Raw genomic sequence first — 20,241 nt, 5'->3', positions numbered from 1 at the left:
CCCAAACCCATGTCAGGCTACTCCTCTCCAGGCTACCTCAGTGCTTCAGCGCATTGCTCACTGCAGTGCCGTGTCACTGAGCTCAGTCTCACCTCCAGGACCTCTCATAGGAAAAACTGGTATCACCCCTGGGACACTTCAATCCCAAACTGTCCCTTAGAAATGGTCCTTCTCTGCAGTTACGACCTTGAACCTTCTGCTCCCCTACCAGAGTCAGCAGTATACTGCAAACCTCTCCAAATTCTCACTTATTTCACAGTTTGACCCTGCTTCCCCAGCTGCCACCCTAGTCCCCTGCTGTTAGGCCATCCACCACTGCATGACCACCTGTCCTGTCAGTTCCTTGACCTGTTCCTGCCCAAATGATTTCCTTTTGCTTCAAGCCCCCAAAAAGCCATTCCTGTTTCCACTTCAGCTTAATTCTCTGCCTCTGAATAACATAACCCACCTCCTAGCACAGGCTTCTTGCAACCTGTTACAGTCTAGCCAGACCCTGGCAACCCATCACTGACTACCTGTCTCTGCTCCAGGAGCAAGAAACCTTCTCACCAAATGTGTGCATTCCAGGTAGCTCCAAAGACCTTCCCTGAGCACCTCCCGTCCTATTTCACACCAGCACAAAGCTTACGTGTTCCAAAGACACAGCTCATCTCATTAACAACATAGCATCTCACCCCAAACCTTACTTTGTTTGTCGTTGGACATGCCTGGCTGTGACAGCACTAGCACTGACCCTTCACGTGTCCATACACAACACCAATAAACCAGCACAAATCACTGGGGGATGTTTTGTGACGTTGTGCCATTGATGGTAAGAGAAACTAACCCCCAGCTGGCCCCGGTACTGGCAGAGGCTCCCTCCTTCATCCCCAAAAAGGATCTGGTCACCTCTGCTCCTTCCTTCTGGTGGCCTTCACCAGCAAGACTGCCATTTTAGGACACACCTCCTGGGGAAGAAGCGGACACCTAACACATCCTTCCGGGTCTCCTCTGCCACATGGCCAGATTTTCCTGCCCGTTGCTCTTTCCACCCCTCCCGGCCCCTTACCTGAGGTTGGTGTCATGGGGGCAGCCGCCAGGCCGTTCATATTCAGAGCCGCCATCTGCTGCATCTGGGCTGCGGCGAAGGCTGCCATGGGGTTCAGGTAGCCGCCCTGCGCCACCGAAGCCATGATCGCGGCCTGCTGCTGCATCAGCTGGAACAAAGAGAGCAGGGAAAAAATATCACGCGGTCACCAGCAGAGCAGCCTGGGGCACCAGCACCAAGACGGAGGCCACACACCAGGGTGTGAGGGATCCCTCTGGTTTGAGATGTTAGCTCACCATGCCTGTGGTACCCCCCAACCTTGGCATTCTTTCTCACTACAAGGGGCAAAGTCTATCATGGCAGCTTGGGGTCTTTACGCCCCCACATCCCCAGTGTGGAGGTCTCCTGTAAGCTGGACTCAGCACTCTGACTGCCAGACCCTTCCTTGATGAGAAAGGCAGAGAAAACACTTTATATGTTCCTGAGCAGAGAGGTTTCATGGCTTATGTTGCTTGTATCAAAGCTCTGGGAAAGCAGCGGTGGCTGCTGAGGGGAGACCAGTGTATGTGGAGCAGTGACGAGTGAGGTTCCCCTCTCCAGAGCAGCAAGCTTAGCTAGTTCTCTGGGGATAACTTGACCCATTTTCATCTGGTGGTGAGAAAAATCACTATCATGTTGCTGGGATTTCCTTAATTTTTATTTTTTCTAGAATGTCATCAAAATACCGCCTCTTCTAAAGCACCTACTAAAGGCAGAAACAAGGAACCTGGGCTATATTTTCAGGCATTTTGCAGTAAGAATTTTGGAAGAGAAGGGTGGCAAATGGATAACTATGCTGGAAATGCTTCCTATATTAAAACCAGACCTTGCTACCATTATTTTTCACTCTGAGCCTAACTCATGAACAGTGCAGTTCATGTGTACAGTATGGCTGCAGTGGGCCAGTAAAATGCTACTGGTGTGAAGGAGAAGACAGCTTAGATGAAGCTGCCTCTTGTCTCACTTCTCTGGAGCTGTACAAAGAGCCAGATGAGGTACATCTGAGGTCCTGTGAGACAGTGTCCAACCCCCAGTAGTGACTGACAGTGGATGCTTAGAGAAAGGGTGGGGAAAGAGGATGGAGCAGAGACTGAAAACTCACTCTATTCATTCCCCAACCTTTGGTAACATATGACTTGATGACAACAACAGAGAAGGAAATTATTTTTTTTATAAAGATTTTAAAAGTGACTCATGTCTTTGCTGTCTCTGGGATGAGTTTTGCTGCTCTCTGTGATTTCGGTTCCTCTCCCATCAAGAAATCACCCTCTGATGCTGTTGTTTAAGCACACGGGATACGCTTCTTGGCATTAAACAGACTTCAAAAGTCACGACAAAAAAGTCATGACAAATTTGTGAGAAAATCTGACAAAGTCACGACAAAATCTGCTCCTTACTGTTTAATGTTGAAATATTGGCTAAATTGACAGTTCTTACATATACACACTGAAACAAATCCTTGAAATCACCACTCTCACTCAAATACTGAACATTTCCTTGTCACCATCTGTGAAGAGACAAAATTAAAGGATGCTCTGCCACTGATCCACTGTATAACCATGCACAAATTGTGCAAACTTGCCCTGGTTTCTCCAGGTATAAACTGAGACACAGGATATCTGTCTCCCCATGCAGGGGTGACTTCAGATCTATAGATGAAGAGTGCTGTATTAGAGTTGAGTACTATTATTTTTTGTAGCCTCATGCAGATTGGTGCCAAGGTGGTGGCTTCCCCTTTGATTGTTAATTACCCTTTTTTATTGTACCCTGCATAAGACACTTTCACATTTTAATTAGTGATATCCTGTTCTTTGTAATTACTGATGGAATGATTAGACAATCTTTTCTATTATAGCACAGTGCTGATTCCCCTTTAAGGAGTACATTTGTATCGTACATTTGTAGGCATCATTTGAGTTTATTCTCCAGATGAGGCACTGAACAGGTGATTTTATTAAGTATGCCAATGAAGTGAATGAGGAAAGGGGAATCCATCCATCTTTAACACTGGACTGACTCCAGCACTAGGTGTACTGACCCATATCTCATTTTCTGTGCCAGGTATTTTCACCTGGGGACAGCTGAGGATATAACTGGCTGGTTGCAGAAATGATGGCCAAGATCTGTGCCTATAGGATCCATTTAGCATTGCTGATCCAAGTAGCATCTCTCTGAGATGGATGCAGTTGCAAGGGCTGGGATCAGTCCCAGTCTGGCCTTTGCTGACTTTTCTCTGTGTTCCTCCACAGCTGATCAGAGCTGCACAAATAAACACACCCCAAAACATAGAGTGACCTACAACTGGTAATGTGTGTGCCATCGTCAGTCTGGCTGGCAGATAATAGCCTGGAATTTGTACCAGGACTTTCCTTAGGATTTCTAGGGCAGACAGTGGACTTTGATTTTGACATTTCCCTTTGTTAGATTCTGTAAACTAAATACAGATGGGGTTACCTCTGAGTTAGTCACCTATTATGGTTGATGTGATAACGGGCAGAAGAGTCTAGGCCAAGATTCATCTCTCCCTTCTGTACCCAATTGCCTCTGGGCAGATGAATTGCAGCTTTGTTTCTTCCTATTGACTGCATGTGAAGCCCCTGGTGATCAGTTCAGCTGCACATACTGACACAGTCAGGTGAAATCATTCCCACTCCTTACTTGGCCCTCAGCAGATATTTTTGGATGTCGGTTCCCAACCATATAAAAGAAAAGTGTTAATCCTTTTTTTTGTTTGTTTCACTTTTATGTAAGAGACACAGGGCTCTATCTAGAAGACACTGTGTTGCCAGTGATAGTACAAGTGATTGTGCTGCTCCAAAGACAATCTCCATTTTGCACTCAGCAGAGCTAAGCAATCACTTGTGACATTATTTATGGTTTATGCAACTTCCTTTCCTGCTTATAGATGTTTCTAAGCTGTTCAGAGTTAACTCCACAACGGCAGGTGCTTCTCCTGGTTTGCAGACTGTCTGTGTGGCTTCTTGTCTATTCAGAGGGCTTATAAGTTTGCACTGGAAGATGTGTGTTGGGAGACAATACCTTGACTATGTGTGTACCACCTTTTGCATTATAATGCCATGCATACATTTCTGTCATAGATCTTCAGAAAGAAGAGGAAGATATTTTCTCTCATCATGAGAGGAGGAAGATATTCTTAACCTGCTCATGACTGCTGAAGGTGCAGGGACAACAGCCTAAAGCCTGCCGTGTTTCAAAAAAAACATTCAGATAAAACTGGCCATGCTCCCATACTGACTGAGTTAGGAACTTGTGGAACAAAGAGGTTAAATACAGCTTAGGGTTAAAAAGCTAATGCAGTAAAAATAAGGTAGTAAAGGCCCTAAACTGATTTGGTTCAGCTGCTTCTTCTCTAGCAGGCATCCTGTAGGGAGTGGTCACCCCATTTCTGTAATGCTCAGTGCTCTGGGATTACCTGGGCTGCCCTGGAGAGCTGAAAGCCCCCCGGCACAGTAAAATGTGGAGCTGGGGACCAGTTCCTCATGGCCCAGTGGACATACAGCTCGCTATAGACTTCAGAGCCTCCCCATGGGGTAAACCTGGATCTCCTCCAGAGCTGGAAGGAGTATAGCATCCCATACCTGAACACAGCCATGCAGCCCAGCTAATTGACTTTGCTTCATTGGCTGGAGAGGGGACTCCAACCACACCCCATCCTCACCCAGACATCACACCCCTTTGCAACACACCAGCATCCTTTTGCTGTCATGTTTCCCATTCATGCCTTGAAGATGCAGCCCTTCCTATTAGGTCAGAGGTGCTCAATGGTAAGGGCTAAGGGGGAAGAGGAGGGGGACTTTCCCAGCCCAGCAGATGATGGTCACAGCATGGCTGATGGTCACAGCACTGCTGAGTGCAGCGGCATTGCAGCGGTGGGAGGACAAGAACTTGGTCACCTTGAAAGAAGCTGACGGCACAGGCCTACCTCCTTCCCCCCACGTGGCTCCAGGGAGATTTACAAAAAGAGGGCAAGTCCTTAAGGGTCACTGGTCTTTCTTATAAAACCACCAGGGCATTCCCAAGTGAGCTAAAATAAAAGTCACCCTGCTTCTTCCCCAACTCCCCCTGAAGACAAATGTCCCATCCACTCTCCTTTCACTTTGAAAGAGGCCCAGTGTATGATCCCAGTTAATAAAGCTGTAGAAAGTGAGGCAGTGACCCCACCAGAGGCAAATCAATAGCAGCAGGGCCCCTGGGTATTGTGTACTTTAAAATATGCCATTTGAAATGCAGATTTTCCCTGCCTGGGCTGGGGCCACAGAGCACTAATCAGAAAGGCAGCAGCCTTATTATCTCAGGCTGTTCCAAGGGGACAGAGGGGAGCTTTTCCCTTCCTCGTCTGAAAGGACGTATTTCCTTCTGCTTCTCTCACTTCCTTGGCATGATCTTTGCCTCAGCATTTAGAGCTTTTTCCCATCCAATTTTATGGATTCGTTCCCTCTTTCCTCCAGCCTGGTCATTATTATTGCTCAAACGTTTATCTTCTGAGGAGACCAGGAGTTGTTATCAAACCAGTCCATGCACGTGGACAGCATTTATAGAGCTATGAACCTGCAGTCCCCTTCCCAGGGCTTGAGAACCAATGGGGCGTCTGGACAGGCACTGGTGAAGCCGTCTAAAGCATGGGGAGGGGTAGTACATGATGGCTGGTCAACAGGGAGAGATGGGAGGGTTCACCTCATACATCTTTTGCTACCTCATGTTGAGGTGGTTGAACTTCAGATGGCTATATCATCAGTGGATGCACAGGTACCTCCACAGGGTTATCCATCATATCCTACCATGGGAGATTTAGATGAGGCACAGCAAAGGGTAGTGTTTTGCAGCACAGTTGCACCAACGTAAGAGCTTGCTTGGTGCTTGCTGCCAGTCCTCCTCCCAGAAGTGGGTCCCTGCGTGGTCACTGCCAGCCTAGAGGAGCAGGGTGGGGACCCATGGCCAGAGGTGGTGTTGGGAATGAGACGGCCACCTCTGGCACTGGGTGGCTGTCAGACAGCAGGGTTGTGCAACTGCTCTCCAGGAAAGGAAATATCCTTTTCCTACAGGAGGAGGAACAGATGCATGGAGAGATGAAGTGACTTACTCAAGGCCAAAAACTCATGCTAGAAATAGGACAAGGATGTTACAGTCAACATTTCCCAATCTCCAGAAGAAAAACATGTGAAATTGAAGGATGGGAAGAGGAGAGAGAAGGATTATTTCTGATGCACTCTTTTTGAAATAGCGTGATCATTGCCCTTGGAGAAGGCTTACTTTGAATGATCTGATGACCTTCTCATTTTTTTCAGTGTTATTTTCTATCCTTGTATCTGAATCACCTGATGTTTTGTTTGACTATTCATATTCTTCATTCAGTAATAATAATAAAAGTAATAACAGCATCCTACGCTTCTCACCTCTAACGATCTATACAAACACTTAGCTAATTAATCCTCATGGTATCCCTGTGGTAGAAAGAGGTAAGTAAAGCGATCAATCAAGCAGTAAGAGGACTCGTATTTGGTAAATCACAGAATTGACAAATTCATGACTGTTTTACCTAACTGGCCCTTGGGAAATAAAAACATCTTCCAAGCCTTCAAACAAACTTAAGGTATTTTGAAAAATATTCAGAAGGGTTCTTCCTTTTTAAATTTTATACTTAGAAACAAATTTCTGCTTTGAAAATATTATTTAAATTGTATTAAGACCAAAAAATTAACAAATGTGTTATGTATGGATTCATGTGTCTTAGAGACTTTCTGAAAACTGTTACACGATTGTTTGGATTTCTAACTTCCTGAAAACTGTGAATAAAAAAAGAAATATATATATGGAGCCCAAATGTGCGAATGGCTAAGTCATGGTTCATGCCCTGCTACTCAATTTTTCTGAAATACCAGGGAAATGACAATCAGAAATATGGTATTGGCCCTGCTACAAAGTACCATGACTTCAAAACAGCTTCCTCTTCTGGAACAGATCAGAAAAACTGATATGCATAACTGGTAGTATTTACCAAGTATACTGTCCCATTTTGCTCATTTAAATAGAATAATTATATGGAGAAGACAGTCTATCTATATAAAGCAAATTTTCCCTGATTTTGTAGGGCTAGATTTAAAAAAATACGTCTTTCCAAAATAAATTCACAGTATGAATTGCACAAACGCTGGAGAAAGTGATTCTTCTCTTCAGCACTACCTCAAATCATTTAGCAGAAATAGCCTTTCAGCTCCTCAGGAGCTGGAGCAAGGAGGCAGAGGTGGGCAGCTGGGTTTCATGGTCAGCACCACAGAGTCATTGCCACCCCAAAATCCCAAGGTGACCACTTCCGATTATGACTGAGATCTATGCAGTGCTGGATGTACCCAAACACGTTGCAGTTACCGTCTGCAGCTCAAGAGCCAAGGCCATTTGCACTTTTTTGGAGAGAGGGGAGCTGTGATTTACTGAGGGGAAAGGACTTGCTCTAGGCCAGAGAGCAAATGTTACCATTGTCTGTGCTGCCTCTGTCCCCATCTGTCTGTTTTCACTCAGTAAATCTATGCCTGTCCCCTGCTACAGGATACAATCAGTGCCACGACTGGAATTTGGCCAGGAGACCGTGGCTAACACTCCCACCCTATTTTTTATGCAAACTTGATTTATGACTTTGATCTTATTTTAAATAATTTAAAAATTAAATAATTTATACAGTATCTGTCACTTTCCAAGGCTCCTTCCTTTGTTCTTGCTTAGCTCTTCTGCATTTTCCCATCTTCCCAACCCTTTTTGGTCTCTGCATGTTTCCTGTTCTTCATTGTGGGGCAGTAGTGACCTGAGACAGTCGCTAAGCACTTGCCACTTTCTACACAGAAAGAAGAGCTGGAGGAACTTCTTCCGCTGCTGCTTATTTGGTTCAGGACTGTACTACCATCATTCATAGTCTGGTTTGACTTTTACTGCTCATGATTTCAAGCTTGGCCACACCATTGCTTATCAGGATCTAAGAGGGTGCATCGTGCTGCAGTATGTGCCTGTACGTTCGTTCTCAGCTGGCAGCAGATCAAAGGTAGTGCTGCTTAGCATCAGCCTCCTCTACAGGCTGAGTTCAGACCTGTACCTCAAGCTGGCTTTAACTGAGACTGCAGAAATTGATGCCCAACTGATGTGGATCCACAGGAACCTGACAACGAAAAGGGCTGGTGGCCATACATGCATAAACTAAAATAATTAATTGCCTCATAAAAAAAATAATAAAAAAGAAGCAGCTAAATGAATCTGGGAAGATATTGCTGGGGAAAGGGAAAAAAAAAAAAGAAACAACCCAAACAAACTGAAACAAATTAGTAAAGGGACTCTGGGAGCTTTAGGGAACCATGAAACCTGACTTGCCTTGAGCTGCATACAGAAGAGGTGAGGTGGGTCTGATATGAATTTCCGCAACCCTGAAACAGCAGACAGAGTTTGTGCCAAGCTTTGTCCTGTTTTCTTGCAGGCGGCACATGAGGCGGGGAGGCAAAAACCCCATGCAGAGGAGAATCCCCTTTGCTTGCTGATTTCGTTGCCTCTGGAGCTGAGGCCATATGGCTGCTGAACCTGAGGACTAGTTGCTCGGCCGACACGGGGCCGTCGCTGCTATCAAGGTTAAGGTTGCTTAAGCTGAGGTCGAGTGTCTTGGCAGGGAGCAGCAGCAGGGAGTTAACCATGACACGGCCATTTGCTGAGCTGCTGTGGAAGCAACTAAAAGAGGAGCTTGGGCCCAGAGCACTCTTCGTAAGCACGCTAACGACTGTCAGTCAAATACTGATGGACTGAGACCCTTGCCACCTCTCCCCAGTGGCGCTGCTTGATTTGTAAATCCGGGGCTGCCCACTAATATCTCAAACAAGTGCACCGTGTGGGTTTCTGCTGAACTGGCCACCTTGATGGAAACCTCTGTGTAGGAGCTAATTCAGCCCCGGTGAAGTGGATGGGGTGAGGGTGACTCTCTGGGTGATTCAGCACGCACCCACTGCCTAGGGACACCACAACCTGCTCCATGGGACGAGCCACTGGAAGGTGCTGGTTAACCAGCTCTTGTAGGACTGCTTGGGAACTCATCTGGCGATGTCAGTCAGGGCTGGACTGCAGTGGGATAGCTGGGAGGACATGCTATGAGTACAAATCAGTGTCTCATGCTAGTTCTGACCTCACTATTAAGCACTGAGGCAGTTCTTAAACTTGCATTACCACCAGGTCCATGTGCGAAAACCCATGGAGGGATGGCATGAGAGAAAGCTATGTCCCCGAGGGAGACTGGAAAATAAACAAATACGGCCATCATCTTCGTTTGTAGATGAGAAAATGAGACTGGGGGGTCAAATGACTCACCCAAGGTCACACAAGTTGCTGGTGGCATCGGCAACAGCTGTCACTGCTGTCCTGCTCTTGCCTTTTCACTGTTTCACCTTCCCTCCTCTTGACTTGCCTTAGCTCTTAAACTTCAGTTCGGGCTGAATAAAACTGCCCCCCCATTCCCTCTCATGCTATCGATCTCTCCATCTCCCGCTGGCATTTACAAGGTGCCAATCACCCTGATATCTAAGAGCCGGCAGTCCGGGGTGGATTAATCGGGACCGAGGGAACGTCACACAGCCTCGGCGCTCCCTTCCTTTCCTTTTGTGTGAGCCTGCGAGATGAAGCAGATAGGGAGAGACACAGATAGGGATGCTGATTGAGAGACAGCATCTGAGCAGGCTCTGGGTGTACAGGCGCCACACTGAAATGTGATCCCATCATTTAGACAGCTCTGAAGTCCCCAGGGTAATTGGTGTCACCAGCTTGTCATATCCAATGGGTCAAGATCTAAAACTTATTCTTTCCCCCTTATTAGCATATTTACCAGGAGAAAAAAAAAAAGATGGGTCCAATTCTGTTTTCACAGAAGTCAATAGGAAAAATATTCATTGGTTTCAAGGGGAGTGGGAGCAGACCCAGGAATTTTTTGCACTCCTTCTTCAGAGATAAATCCTCACTCAAGCACCTATCCCCTCAGAATGCCCTGTATTGTCTAGTGAGAAATAGATGGAGGGAACTTTTGTGGTATAAGGATGCAGACCTCATCTGCTTTTGTATCAGTATAACTCTGGGCTGTCTCTTTTATCGTGACAATTATAGGAATTAGTCTAGATTAAAAATGAATGTAGCTAAGAAGAGTGCAGTTAAGAAGAGATGTCCAGAGCATCAGGACAGTGGTGTCTTTATCACCTCTCCAGCTACCTGATTGATGCCTGTAGCGTAATTCTGCAGCCACATCTTTTGGCTGAAAACCTCTGCAGATGTTTGTCCCCAGCTGCCCATGGGTATCCCTCCTGTTTATTCCCCTGGTACATGGGGGCACAGATGCTGCAACCCCCCCCCATTTTTAGCCTAAGGAAATCTTCTACTTATGCTAGAAGCATCCACCCTGGGGCTATGTCAGGAGCCCAGCTTCCTGTCCAGTCATGAGTTGTCCCAGAGGCCCAGCATCCAGGTTATCCAGGTTAGATGTGTAAGATGGATACCAAAACTTAAACATCACAACACTGCTTTGAATAGCTGATGCGTTTTCCCAGTGTGCTTAAACAATATTGCTTTTGGGAGTCAGAACTGTGTGTGTGCATATATCTGCTTTTTCATTTTATGATGACACAGCTCAGTTTGCTCCCATCATTCAACTATTGAAGAAATCACTGGTTCCTATTTTGCTGTTGTACTTGTTTCTCTGCTCAGATGTGTTTTTGTGCTCTTTACGTGCTATCCCTGTCCCCATGAACATGCATAGAGCCAATGTTTATACTTACTGCCTGTGCATAGGCGCCATAGGCTCCAAACTGGATGGCCATGGGGTTGAACATGCCCATTTGTCCCGCCATTTGCTGCATGCGTCTCATTGTACGCTCCTTGTCTGTATCTGCAAACTTCACCACCAGGCTTGAAGAGGCTCCCTGCAGGACAGGAAACAAAAGGAGACATGCCAGGGAATTAGCCAGGTACACATCGGCTCATGCAATCCATACAGCACACACGGACTAGGCAGTGTGGGATCCAGGCGATGCTGATTTTTTCCACACAAACTCACTGGCCTTTTGAATCGGACCTTTGCAAGAGGCTGAGGGCATCACGAAGGAAAGGACTCTCTGGGGGGTGAACAACTGAGGCCAGCAGCCCAGTTCCTAGTTTCCTCCAAAATTCAAACTTCCAGGCTGTCATAAATATTCTCTCTGCAAAAGTTGTTGCCTTACTCTTTCAAACTGTAGAAAACGTTCTGGCCTCTTAGCTCTCAGCAGAGGGCGAGGATCTGGACTCGGTGCTGCAAACTGTAGAAGTTTTTGCTGGAGTTATGTTGTGGGATTTGTGAATTGACAGACTTTGATGGAATGTGTTAGCTCTGTGCATGCCAGACCACTAAGATGGATCAGTCTTCCAAACTGTGGTGTCTTGTAACCCCTATGCCCAGTGAGAAAGCCCTGCCTAGCCTTAGAGGCAGGATTCAGCATGCTGGGTAGGGCAAAAGTCCCCTCACCAAGCAGCATCTAGTCAGCACTATTAAACCAGGGAGCAAAAATAGGACCTGCAGGACCTGACTTCCCCATCCAGGAACAGCAGGGAATAGAGATGCTACCACAAAAGAGCCCAAATGTAATGCTACATTTTCCTGGGCAAGTTATACAATGTCTGGGTTCTGTCTGCAGTCAACACTGCTGCAGAACTACTGATGACCATGAGAGCTGGCTGCAGGAGTCTGAAAAATGTAGAGCTTTTGGGAATGAAAGGAATCCCTCTCCTTCCCAAAATGAGATGAAAGTTTAGTGACTAAAATTCTTAAATTTCTGATAGGAGGCAGAGATGGGAAGAAATAGACCTGCTTAGGAAGGCATGCACTGAGATTGTTTTGGCTGGCTCCAAGGCCTTCCTCACTTCATGGGTTTCTTGATTCCCTACAGTGCGGTGTCCCCAGGGGGATACGGATGCAGCCCCGACAGCACGCAGACAGTTGCCTCAGGAGCTGGGCTGCCACCGCGCCTGGGGAGAAGGGCAGGTGAGCTGTCAGGAGACTGACAAAAAGCAGCTGAAATCATCGCGTTCCCATGGTACGCTTCCCTTTTGACACTCTGGTATTCACTGATGGAAATACAGTCAGCAGGATGACGGCAACAGGGGAGCACCAATTCCATGCCAGAGGAGCTGGGCTGTTGTGGGGCCCTCTATTTTCCTTCAGAGGTGGGATTACATGGAATTGCACATGGGGAGTGTAGTTAATTTGCTTACACACACACCTATGTACCCGCGACCAGAAAAAGTCTCAGGGAAAGAAGAGTTGCTCCGTGACAAATTGGGAATAGTGTAGTAAACAACAACCAAGGATGTACATATATATAAGTCCAGGCTTTGCATATTCAATAGCCTCTCCAGATCCTCAGTTATGAATAAGGAGTTGAGGAATTAACTTGCTAAAACAGAAAACAATCTAAGGCCACACAATGAGCAATGTTCCCCTGGATTAGCAGCCTGCTCTGGAAGAAAGTGATTTTCATTGGCAAAGAATTTTTCTTTTTGACCTGTAACTCTTTCTCTAATAAATCTATAACCCACTTCAACAATGTGGTGAAGAACAAGGGGTTGAAAGAAGTGCTTCAGGAAAACAAAGGCAGGGAGAGATGAATGCTCTATTCAAGGGTGGAAAGCAGTCTTCAGAAGTTATTATGAGAGCAAAACAGAACACAGGCGTGAAGGGGGGGTGGAGAAAAAAAAATCCAGCCAAGATTCCCCTGCATTTCTGCTCAAGACTGGGCAACTTTTCATTTTTTTCTAAAATCACATGATGTAGTTATTGATCCTTCCCCAAATCACACTCTTAATTGCAGCTCATCGACAAATGAATATTTTAATGCATACATTTCCTGCTAATTATCACCTGGACCAGTCCTTAATTAGATTTCAACACTCATTTAATTAACCCTGATCCAAGAGACTGTTTGGTAACCTGAATATAATCATTTAAAGCTATTTGTAGCTGTATTGGAAGGAGGCAGTGGTCCACAGCAGATTGGACTGTTCAGAGCTGTTGTTGTGGTTTGCAGAGCAGAGGCTGCAGCATGGTGGGCACAATACAGTATGGAGGATTTTCAGACTGAATAAGCTGAATGAGTATTCATCTCCGCAAATAGGTTTTGAAGATGTGACCTGTTCTAGATAGCAGGACAGAGAATTATAAATAAGTTGGTGTCTTCTTCCTTTGCCTTTTCTTTCTATCTCTGTTTGCCCTGGAAGTCTTAGGGCTGGAGACCTGCCTTAGGAAATTGCTGATCCCTCACATTTTTGAAAACCAAGCCTTTATTGTAAATGACATCATGAAAACGTGGGTAAGCTCCATATGAAGTTCTTGCCCCTGGAGCGTTCTTCCCTCCTGATGTGAGTCACAGTGACTGCACAGCAGCCGTTTGACCCAATGGGATCCAAGACTGCCACTTATGAGATGTTTTTCTGGGTTGCCTGTCACAGCAGGACTTCAGGCCTCTTTGAACACCACTATCATATACACAGGGCAGAAAGGCCATTGGCAAACAGAATCAAGTTAGAATAGAGACTGCAAAGAAGGAATAGAAAAGACAGCTTTTTTTCAGAGCACGCTGCAAGGAGATGTACATGCAAGCAGTTCAAGATAAGTAGCCAATAGAGATGCTGCTCTACTCTTGAATATGAGCATTGACTTTGGGATCGATGCTTTCTATATGTGGTTCCTCCTGTGCAGCCCTTCCACATAGCCTGAAGGAAATCAGGCAGTGAACTCAACTGGGCCACCCAATGCGGGATTTTTAGCAAAGGAGCCAAACAGCATTCATCTAAAATAGCCACAAGACTACTTTCTACTCCAGTGACTCCCCGTAATCCACTAGATAACATTAGAAATACGACAGAATGGGCCAATTTTCAATGGGGTAAAAACTACAGAGTCCTTCATCTGGGCTATTTATTGCTTCTCTGAGCAGTTAAACCATGGTGTAAATCATTTGTTGTCTGCTGACAAAGGCAATAGGTCCTGTCTGCTTGGTCATTTATTAGTAATACATAAGCCTCACCCTTGCTCTCTCTGGTTGTTGGACTGGACATTACATTTCCCCAACCCCCAAGAGAGCTACAGTAGGTAAATCAATAGTGTTTGAAATATACTTTGAGATCTGTGTTAATTCTGCATTTTACTGAGGAAAAGACCTGTTTATTTCTCTGTCTTGCAGATCCACAGTCAAAAGAGACTATTATGAAAGTGAGCCTTCCTGCTGGTGCCTCTGCAATAGGCTACTTGGAATTGGCATTTATCTCCTTTCCCATCAAATCAACCTCCTTTTTCAAGTGCTTTGATATCTACTGATGAAAAGAATAATATAAGGGCTAAGTATTATTATGCTTTCCCCATTCTCTCTTGGGCCAGCAAGTCTACTTAATATGACTATCTTGCTTCCCGTCCCCCTCCCGTGTGCGGTAATGAATTGCTCCCCTTAGTCAGCAGAGTCAGATGTTCTCCAGGCTGGCGGGGCGAGGAAAAAGATGGAGGAAAAATCACCCTGCACCACACTCACTTTGTAATCCCTAATCAGAGTCCTCTGTGGGAAAAACTAATTTCCCAGCCTGTCTTGACGTGTGAAATAAAGTCATTCTTGAAAACAGGAGCTTGACAGGTCGCTTGTGAAATTTCATATTCAACTAAAAATAAAATATCCATCCATTGATATTTCATTTAAAGGCAAGGGAAAACAAATCTTTTGCCTGGATGTTGGGACTGGTTCCCATTAGTTATGCCCTTCCAAATGGAGGGTATGCACAAATTAAGTTTAATGTTTTCAACAGACCAAATAATACTGCACAGCATCAGGGAAATCTGCCTCTCCCTAGAACAATATTCATAGGCGGAGTTTTGTGAAGATATTTCCTTGCAGAACATATTCTTGATTTTTCTTTCTTTGTCAGCTCTGTAAGTCTTCTCTGACTCAGTATGTTACCTATCTCTAGAAACAGTTAGAAATATTTTTCTTGCAAAACTGATGAATTTGGGCCCAATTCACCACAGCCATTAAGATCATGTTTCGCTTTAAGCTTAACTAATGTCCCATTGGATGTAAGCATATACTCACGTACTTTACTGCATGGATGTCTGTCTCATACAGGTGGACTTTTATCTCATGGTTAGCTCAAATGGAGCCACTAATATTTTGGACCAAAAATATTTTAAAATGGCTTGTTACATTAAAGTTCTAGTGACTAAAGCTCTTGAGTATAAGAGATCTGAATGTGCAGATCCCACTAAGTAGCTTCCAAAATGTCATCCATGCATACCAACTAAGATATTTAAATGAATAGATACTGCTGGATACTTCCCATTTGGGCAATCAGACTACCTTCTTAAGTGTCACCACATGAATGGGCTTGCTCATGTTGGACGTTTTGCCTTAGCACTCTTCCCTTGAAGCATTCTTTGCCTTAGCACTCTTCCCTATTTCTACAAAAGGATCCCTGATGTTAGGCCTTGAAAACCAAAGGTGGATTTTTTTGCTTCTTTGTTTCACGTTCCATCAGATCAGGGTATTTGGTATGATGTCTCCTAAATTTGAAAGCAAAACTAGAATGGGGGGATGGGGAGGGTTGATTTTGGGTATCTCTTCCAAAAAAAAAGTGCTGCTGAATAAGCCAGCAGGGGGCTTGAACCCAAACCTGGGATTTTAGACAAGTGAGAAAGAAACTACTGTCCAATTAAAACTGTAGAGCAGAGGGAATTTTAGCTAGGTAGAGATGTAATTACCCATGCTGGAAGATGGCCAGAAGACCAGGACTAACATCCCTCCCCTCTTGTGAGATATGCTATGTTTTTCTGTACTTAGGGCTTCAATTTCATGTCTCATCTGAAAGATGAGTAGGACAGCAGTCACTAGGAGCGATTCCAACTGTACAGTCCTGAGAGCTGGTTTAGACACACTTGAGACAAGAGTGACAGAGACAGAGTGGAGAAAGGAGGCATTCATCCAGGGCTGGAGTGACAGACCCTTTGATAATGCTGCTCCCTCGGTAGAGGGGATTCTTCATGCAATGTCTAAGCAGAGAGAGTTGCTGCAGGTACTTCCCTTCACAGGTCTCCAGAGTTGTAATTTATTTGGAGTGGAAGCTTGATTTAGGTTTTACTTGCCCATACACTACTTAGCAGGTGTCTCTCTGAGCTAAAGTTATTGCTTTCCACAGGGCAACAGAATCATTGACTTCTAGTGACACTGTACCCAATTCTAATTAAAAAGAACTCGATATATAACCCAGGTATTAGTATGTCCCTCAGATCAAAGTCAGGTATCCAAACAACCTAAACTTCAAAGCTGAGTTCCTCGAGCAGGTCTGCATTTTTCAGCTCAGTCTATGTCCTCGCAGATTCATTCACCTTCTTTAATGCATCATGAAATGGTAAGTGTTGTTACACCAGGAGGCTGGAAATTCTTTTCTGCTATTTAGAAATATGAAAGCAATAAATAATTCTTTTTTGTCTATTTGAAGAAAACCTACAAAACAGAATTGAAAAAAAAAATGTAGGTTTCTCTTTCCCATTAAGAGTAACATGGTTTGGAAGATAATGTAATTTTAGTTCTGTATTTATTAAAAATGTACTTTCCCTAGAAATATTCTAGCAATGACAAATACTGTCTTGCCATAGTTTTTTTTATAAATTATTATTACTGTTGAAAAACTATTTGGTAGCTGCAGTATAGAACCCCATTAAAGCTAGTGTCTGAATGATCACAACTTAAAAGAGACAGTACCTCTCCTTCAATCTAAATAGAAAAGGATGAAAGCAACAGAAGTAGAATAATTCCACTGCCATAAAGTGAACTGCCTGTTGTCACAGCACAGTAGCATCACACCGAGATACATTTCAAGCGTGCATGTGATGCAGAAGAATACTGCAGTGACACTGAGCTGCAAACATGCTGCACACAACAGGGCATCCCAGATCACTGTCAGGCCCTACCACTTTGGACTGCTGCAGTGTAAAGCATGTTGCTTGACAGGGATAGTAAAAAGAATTTGCATTTGAGGCATGTTTAAACTGAAGATCTCAAAGCACTGTACAACTGCAGGGTCATTAATTGACACGCAAATATGCTTGCAGGGAGGTACTTGCATGCTTCAGCATGGTGAAACATGTGGTGAACTGAAACTATGAGATGAACCGGTGTAAAGCTCCAGTTTGGTGGCTTTGAAAGAACAAGAAATTTGTTTATGCTGAAAGATCTACATGTACTACATCCCACTCCACCAAGACTGCAACGTCTCCTTGCTGCTGCGTGAGACTTGGCAGCCACTGTTCCCTGTGGGTACCACAAAGACCTTTAGGATGGGAAGTCAAGCATATTTCCCTACCTGATTTCATTTGCCAGGGAACATCTGAGGCAAAGACATGGGTTTTTGATAAGACGGTTTACAATTGTAAATTTCTGTAGATTTTGATTGAGGATCTTATGTGAAAGTTATTGTTTTGATCTAAACATATTTTTGCCCTTTAAATATTCATTTTGATCTTTGCATAACCCATTTGGGTAAATAACTACTGAATCACAACTCTCTGTATTTTGGAAAGCGGTAGTAGTCTGCCCAGTAGGTCTCTCTGCCTTCCATACAGATCACCAATACCAATCCAGATCACATGTCTGAAGCAGGGCCAGGAAGGAGTGGATTAAAGAGGAACAAGCAGAAGCATCCAGAGAGATTTAAGCTTGATGCAGAGGCCGCTAAAATAAAAGATGGTTCCAGTGATTTAAGTGAGGTTTGGACCAAAAGAAAGAAGGGGAGATGGAGGAAGAAAGAAACCCGCCTCAAAGCAAGAAGAGTGGTAAGGAGCTAACACTGACACCTTCACTCTTCTCTGTGGCAGGAAGAGCATGTCCTTTTTACAGGACGGCAGTGCTGCCTGCTGGAGCACCCTCCAGAAAGCTGGGAACTCCTTTGCCGGTCAGGGGGTGTTTTAAACCATATAAATAGCTCTGATCTCCTAAAAACGTCAGTGCTTGCAAATTATTTTAGCCCCCTCCCAGCTCCTAATCTCACCCAGATGAGACGGGTGTTGAACGTGGTGAGCCTCACGGGGCTTCACTTGGGCAACACAGGGCTGTGGCACAGTCCTGTACCTGTTTTCCCCCAGCCACCTTCACGACTGCTGATTTAGTTCCTAAACCCCCTTGGACCTGTGAAGAGGCGTTACGGTGCCAGTTAGCTCCTTCTGCCTAGGGCGAGGCTGTGTGGCTCACCAGCAGCTACGCCTCTCATCCCATTTGGAGGCCATGAATCCCGTGGTGCGGAGGGAAGAGGTGTAGTGAGGAGGCCGGCCAGCGAAGCCCGTCACATCCCACAGGTCTCTTCACTGTCCTGCCAGATGCCTGCGCAGCTATGGCGATGTGACTGGAGAAGAAAAGCAGCTCTGAAGAGTGCTCCGGCCCCCAAAGGCCGTCTTCGGCGCCAATATGATTCATACCCCCTGTCAGGCAGCCGGGCTGCCTGGATTTCTATTCTGGGACCCAGAAACATGTGATTTATTAGTTCATTTATGGAACAAGGGGGGAGGCAGGGAACATGGTCCTGTGATTTTATTTTATATAGAAATTAGTAAGGGGAATTATGTTAATACTGGGACACTGCCGGCCCAAAGGACATGAAATCAGCTGTCTTAGTGGCAGCTGTGGGGTGGGACAGTCCATGAACCCGAGTCTCCCTCTGGCCCTAACCTGCTGCCCAGAGGAAAACGAGCCTCAGCTATAAGGAATCACAGGATTTAGATAGAATAAATGACTGCAAATTAACATCCCGGTATTAGGTGTCTTGTTGCTTCTTTCATACCAATGGCCAACACATGACTTTATAAATGGTGTTTAGGTAGCATATTCATAAAAATAATTCATTACTGGAAGGAGGGCCAGGCCTACTGCTGTTGAGCTATGAATGGACTTCTAATGTGATGTTATTTTTTAATAGAAGGAATGGATGTGTTGTGTCCATTCCCGAGTTAATTAAGCCAGTCTGTGTGTTACAGAAAGCCATTACTTGGAGTGTATGCATTTTTACAGAGCAGAAGATCAACAGAGAAGAGAAAAAAGTGAGTCTGAGTTGCCATCTCCACTCTTTTCCATTAGCTCCTCCAGCATCACCATGTAAAATGAAGCCTCAACGTTCTACATTTGAGGAGATAGACTTGTGTTGGTGATAGGCCACTCCACCTCAGTGACCTCAAGCAAGTAAATTTAGGGCAAATACATCTGGGAGACATGGAGGGCACTTACATGCCAGAATCATCTACTTTCACCAGAGTTACCTTTGAAAATTCCTTCTGCCCCATCTTTCTGTATTCATGTAAAACATAGCTAATGACTTTCCAAGTTTCCTATTTAACCCGCCAGCCTGAGGGGGTCAGCAACTCTATCCATGTGCTGACTGGCACAAGGTGGCTTTTATTAACTGAGGATTATTAACTGAGGACTGGAAGCACTGCTGGAATCCAGATGAGACTAAATTTTGTTGGTTAATTAATACTCTGAATCATAGTCTGTTTAGTTGTTATCTATTTGTATTACAGATTTGTCTAAAGTTCTGTTTGTTACCTAGATATTTTGAAGACACTCCTGGGAAGTGAGGTGGTGGACTGATGTCTTTAAGTTTGGCCTTCTTAATTCTACATTTTCCAGACTTTAAGTATTAAAATGTAGATACCTAAGAATCCACTAGTAATTACTTCTCTGCTGGATCAGGAACAAGAATTGCTATGACTGACTACAAACTGACTAAATCTACTTATTGTAAGACTTGCTCATTCTCAGACATTGTCTTCCTTTTTTTTTTTTTTTCCCTCTTCTGTCTAGTGTCTGGGCCCTTAAGGGAACATTCAGATGACCTACTTGCAGCCATTTTTGGTGTCTATTCTAAATCATCAGTTACTTGAGACCAACAGATGTCCCTCTGAGTGGCGAGGGACATTAAGTGTAGATGATAATATTAGTGATGACACTGAAGTTTTATAGTTTGACCATCACTTTGATGTAATTCAGTCACGTCAGCCCTGGCCTTGGTTGATAAGCTACTGAACATAGAAACTATTCTGTAAGAGGTATGCATGGTGCTCAGTACAGAGCAATTCCATGCAGGGCTGATGA

At 44.8% G+C, this 20,241-nt stretch overlaps 1 protein-coding gene and 1 long non-coding RNA gene across 21 annotated transcripts in view; one reads left to right on the top strand and one right to left on the bottom strand.

The window, feature by feature from the left end:
* LOC308185267 overlaps positions 1-18,431 on the top strand; it is a 35,126-nt gene extending 16,695 nt beyond the window's left edge. Inside the window, exon 3 of the long non-coding RNA XR_013943241.1 lies at positions 14,305-18,431. This is a non-coding gene — a long non-coding RNA (uncharacterized lncRNA). The remainder of the gene's footprint in view (positions 1-14,304) is intronic.
* The window catches only part of CELF4 (CUGBP Elav-like family member 4), a 697,696-nt gene that overhangs the window by 72,040 nt on the left and 605,415 nt on the right, over positions 1-20,241 (bottom strand). For 15 of the 20 annotated variants that reach the window (XR_013943234.1, XR_013943235.1, XM_080573161.1 and 12 more), the window contains exons 6-7: positions 10,870-11,013; positions 1,049-1,196 (exon numbers count right to left, since the gene is read on the bottom strand). Coding sequence is in view for 18 of the 20 variants with exons in the window: in XM_080573161.1 (XP_080429287.1) it covers positions 1,049-1,196; positions 10,870-11,013 (292 nt within the window). In the remaining 2 variants the exon portion in view is untranslated. The remainder of the gene's footprint in view (positions 1-1,048; positions 1,197-10,869; positions 11,014-20,241) is intronic. The other 5 variants (XM_080573156.1, XM_080573158.1, XM_080573163.1 and 2 more) reach the window with 1 other exon arrangement.

The sequence above is a fragment of the Anser brachyrhynchus genome (assembly GCF_964034855.1).
Source record: "Anser brachyrhynchus genome assembly, chromosome: Z".
Lineage (NCBI taxonomy): Eukaryota > Metazoa > Chordata > Aves > Anseriformes > Anatidae > Anser > Anser brachyrhynchus.
Note: the sequence above shows the minus strand (reverse complement) of the source record. Positions and strands in the feature narration are given on the sequence as shown.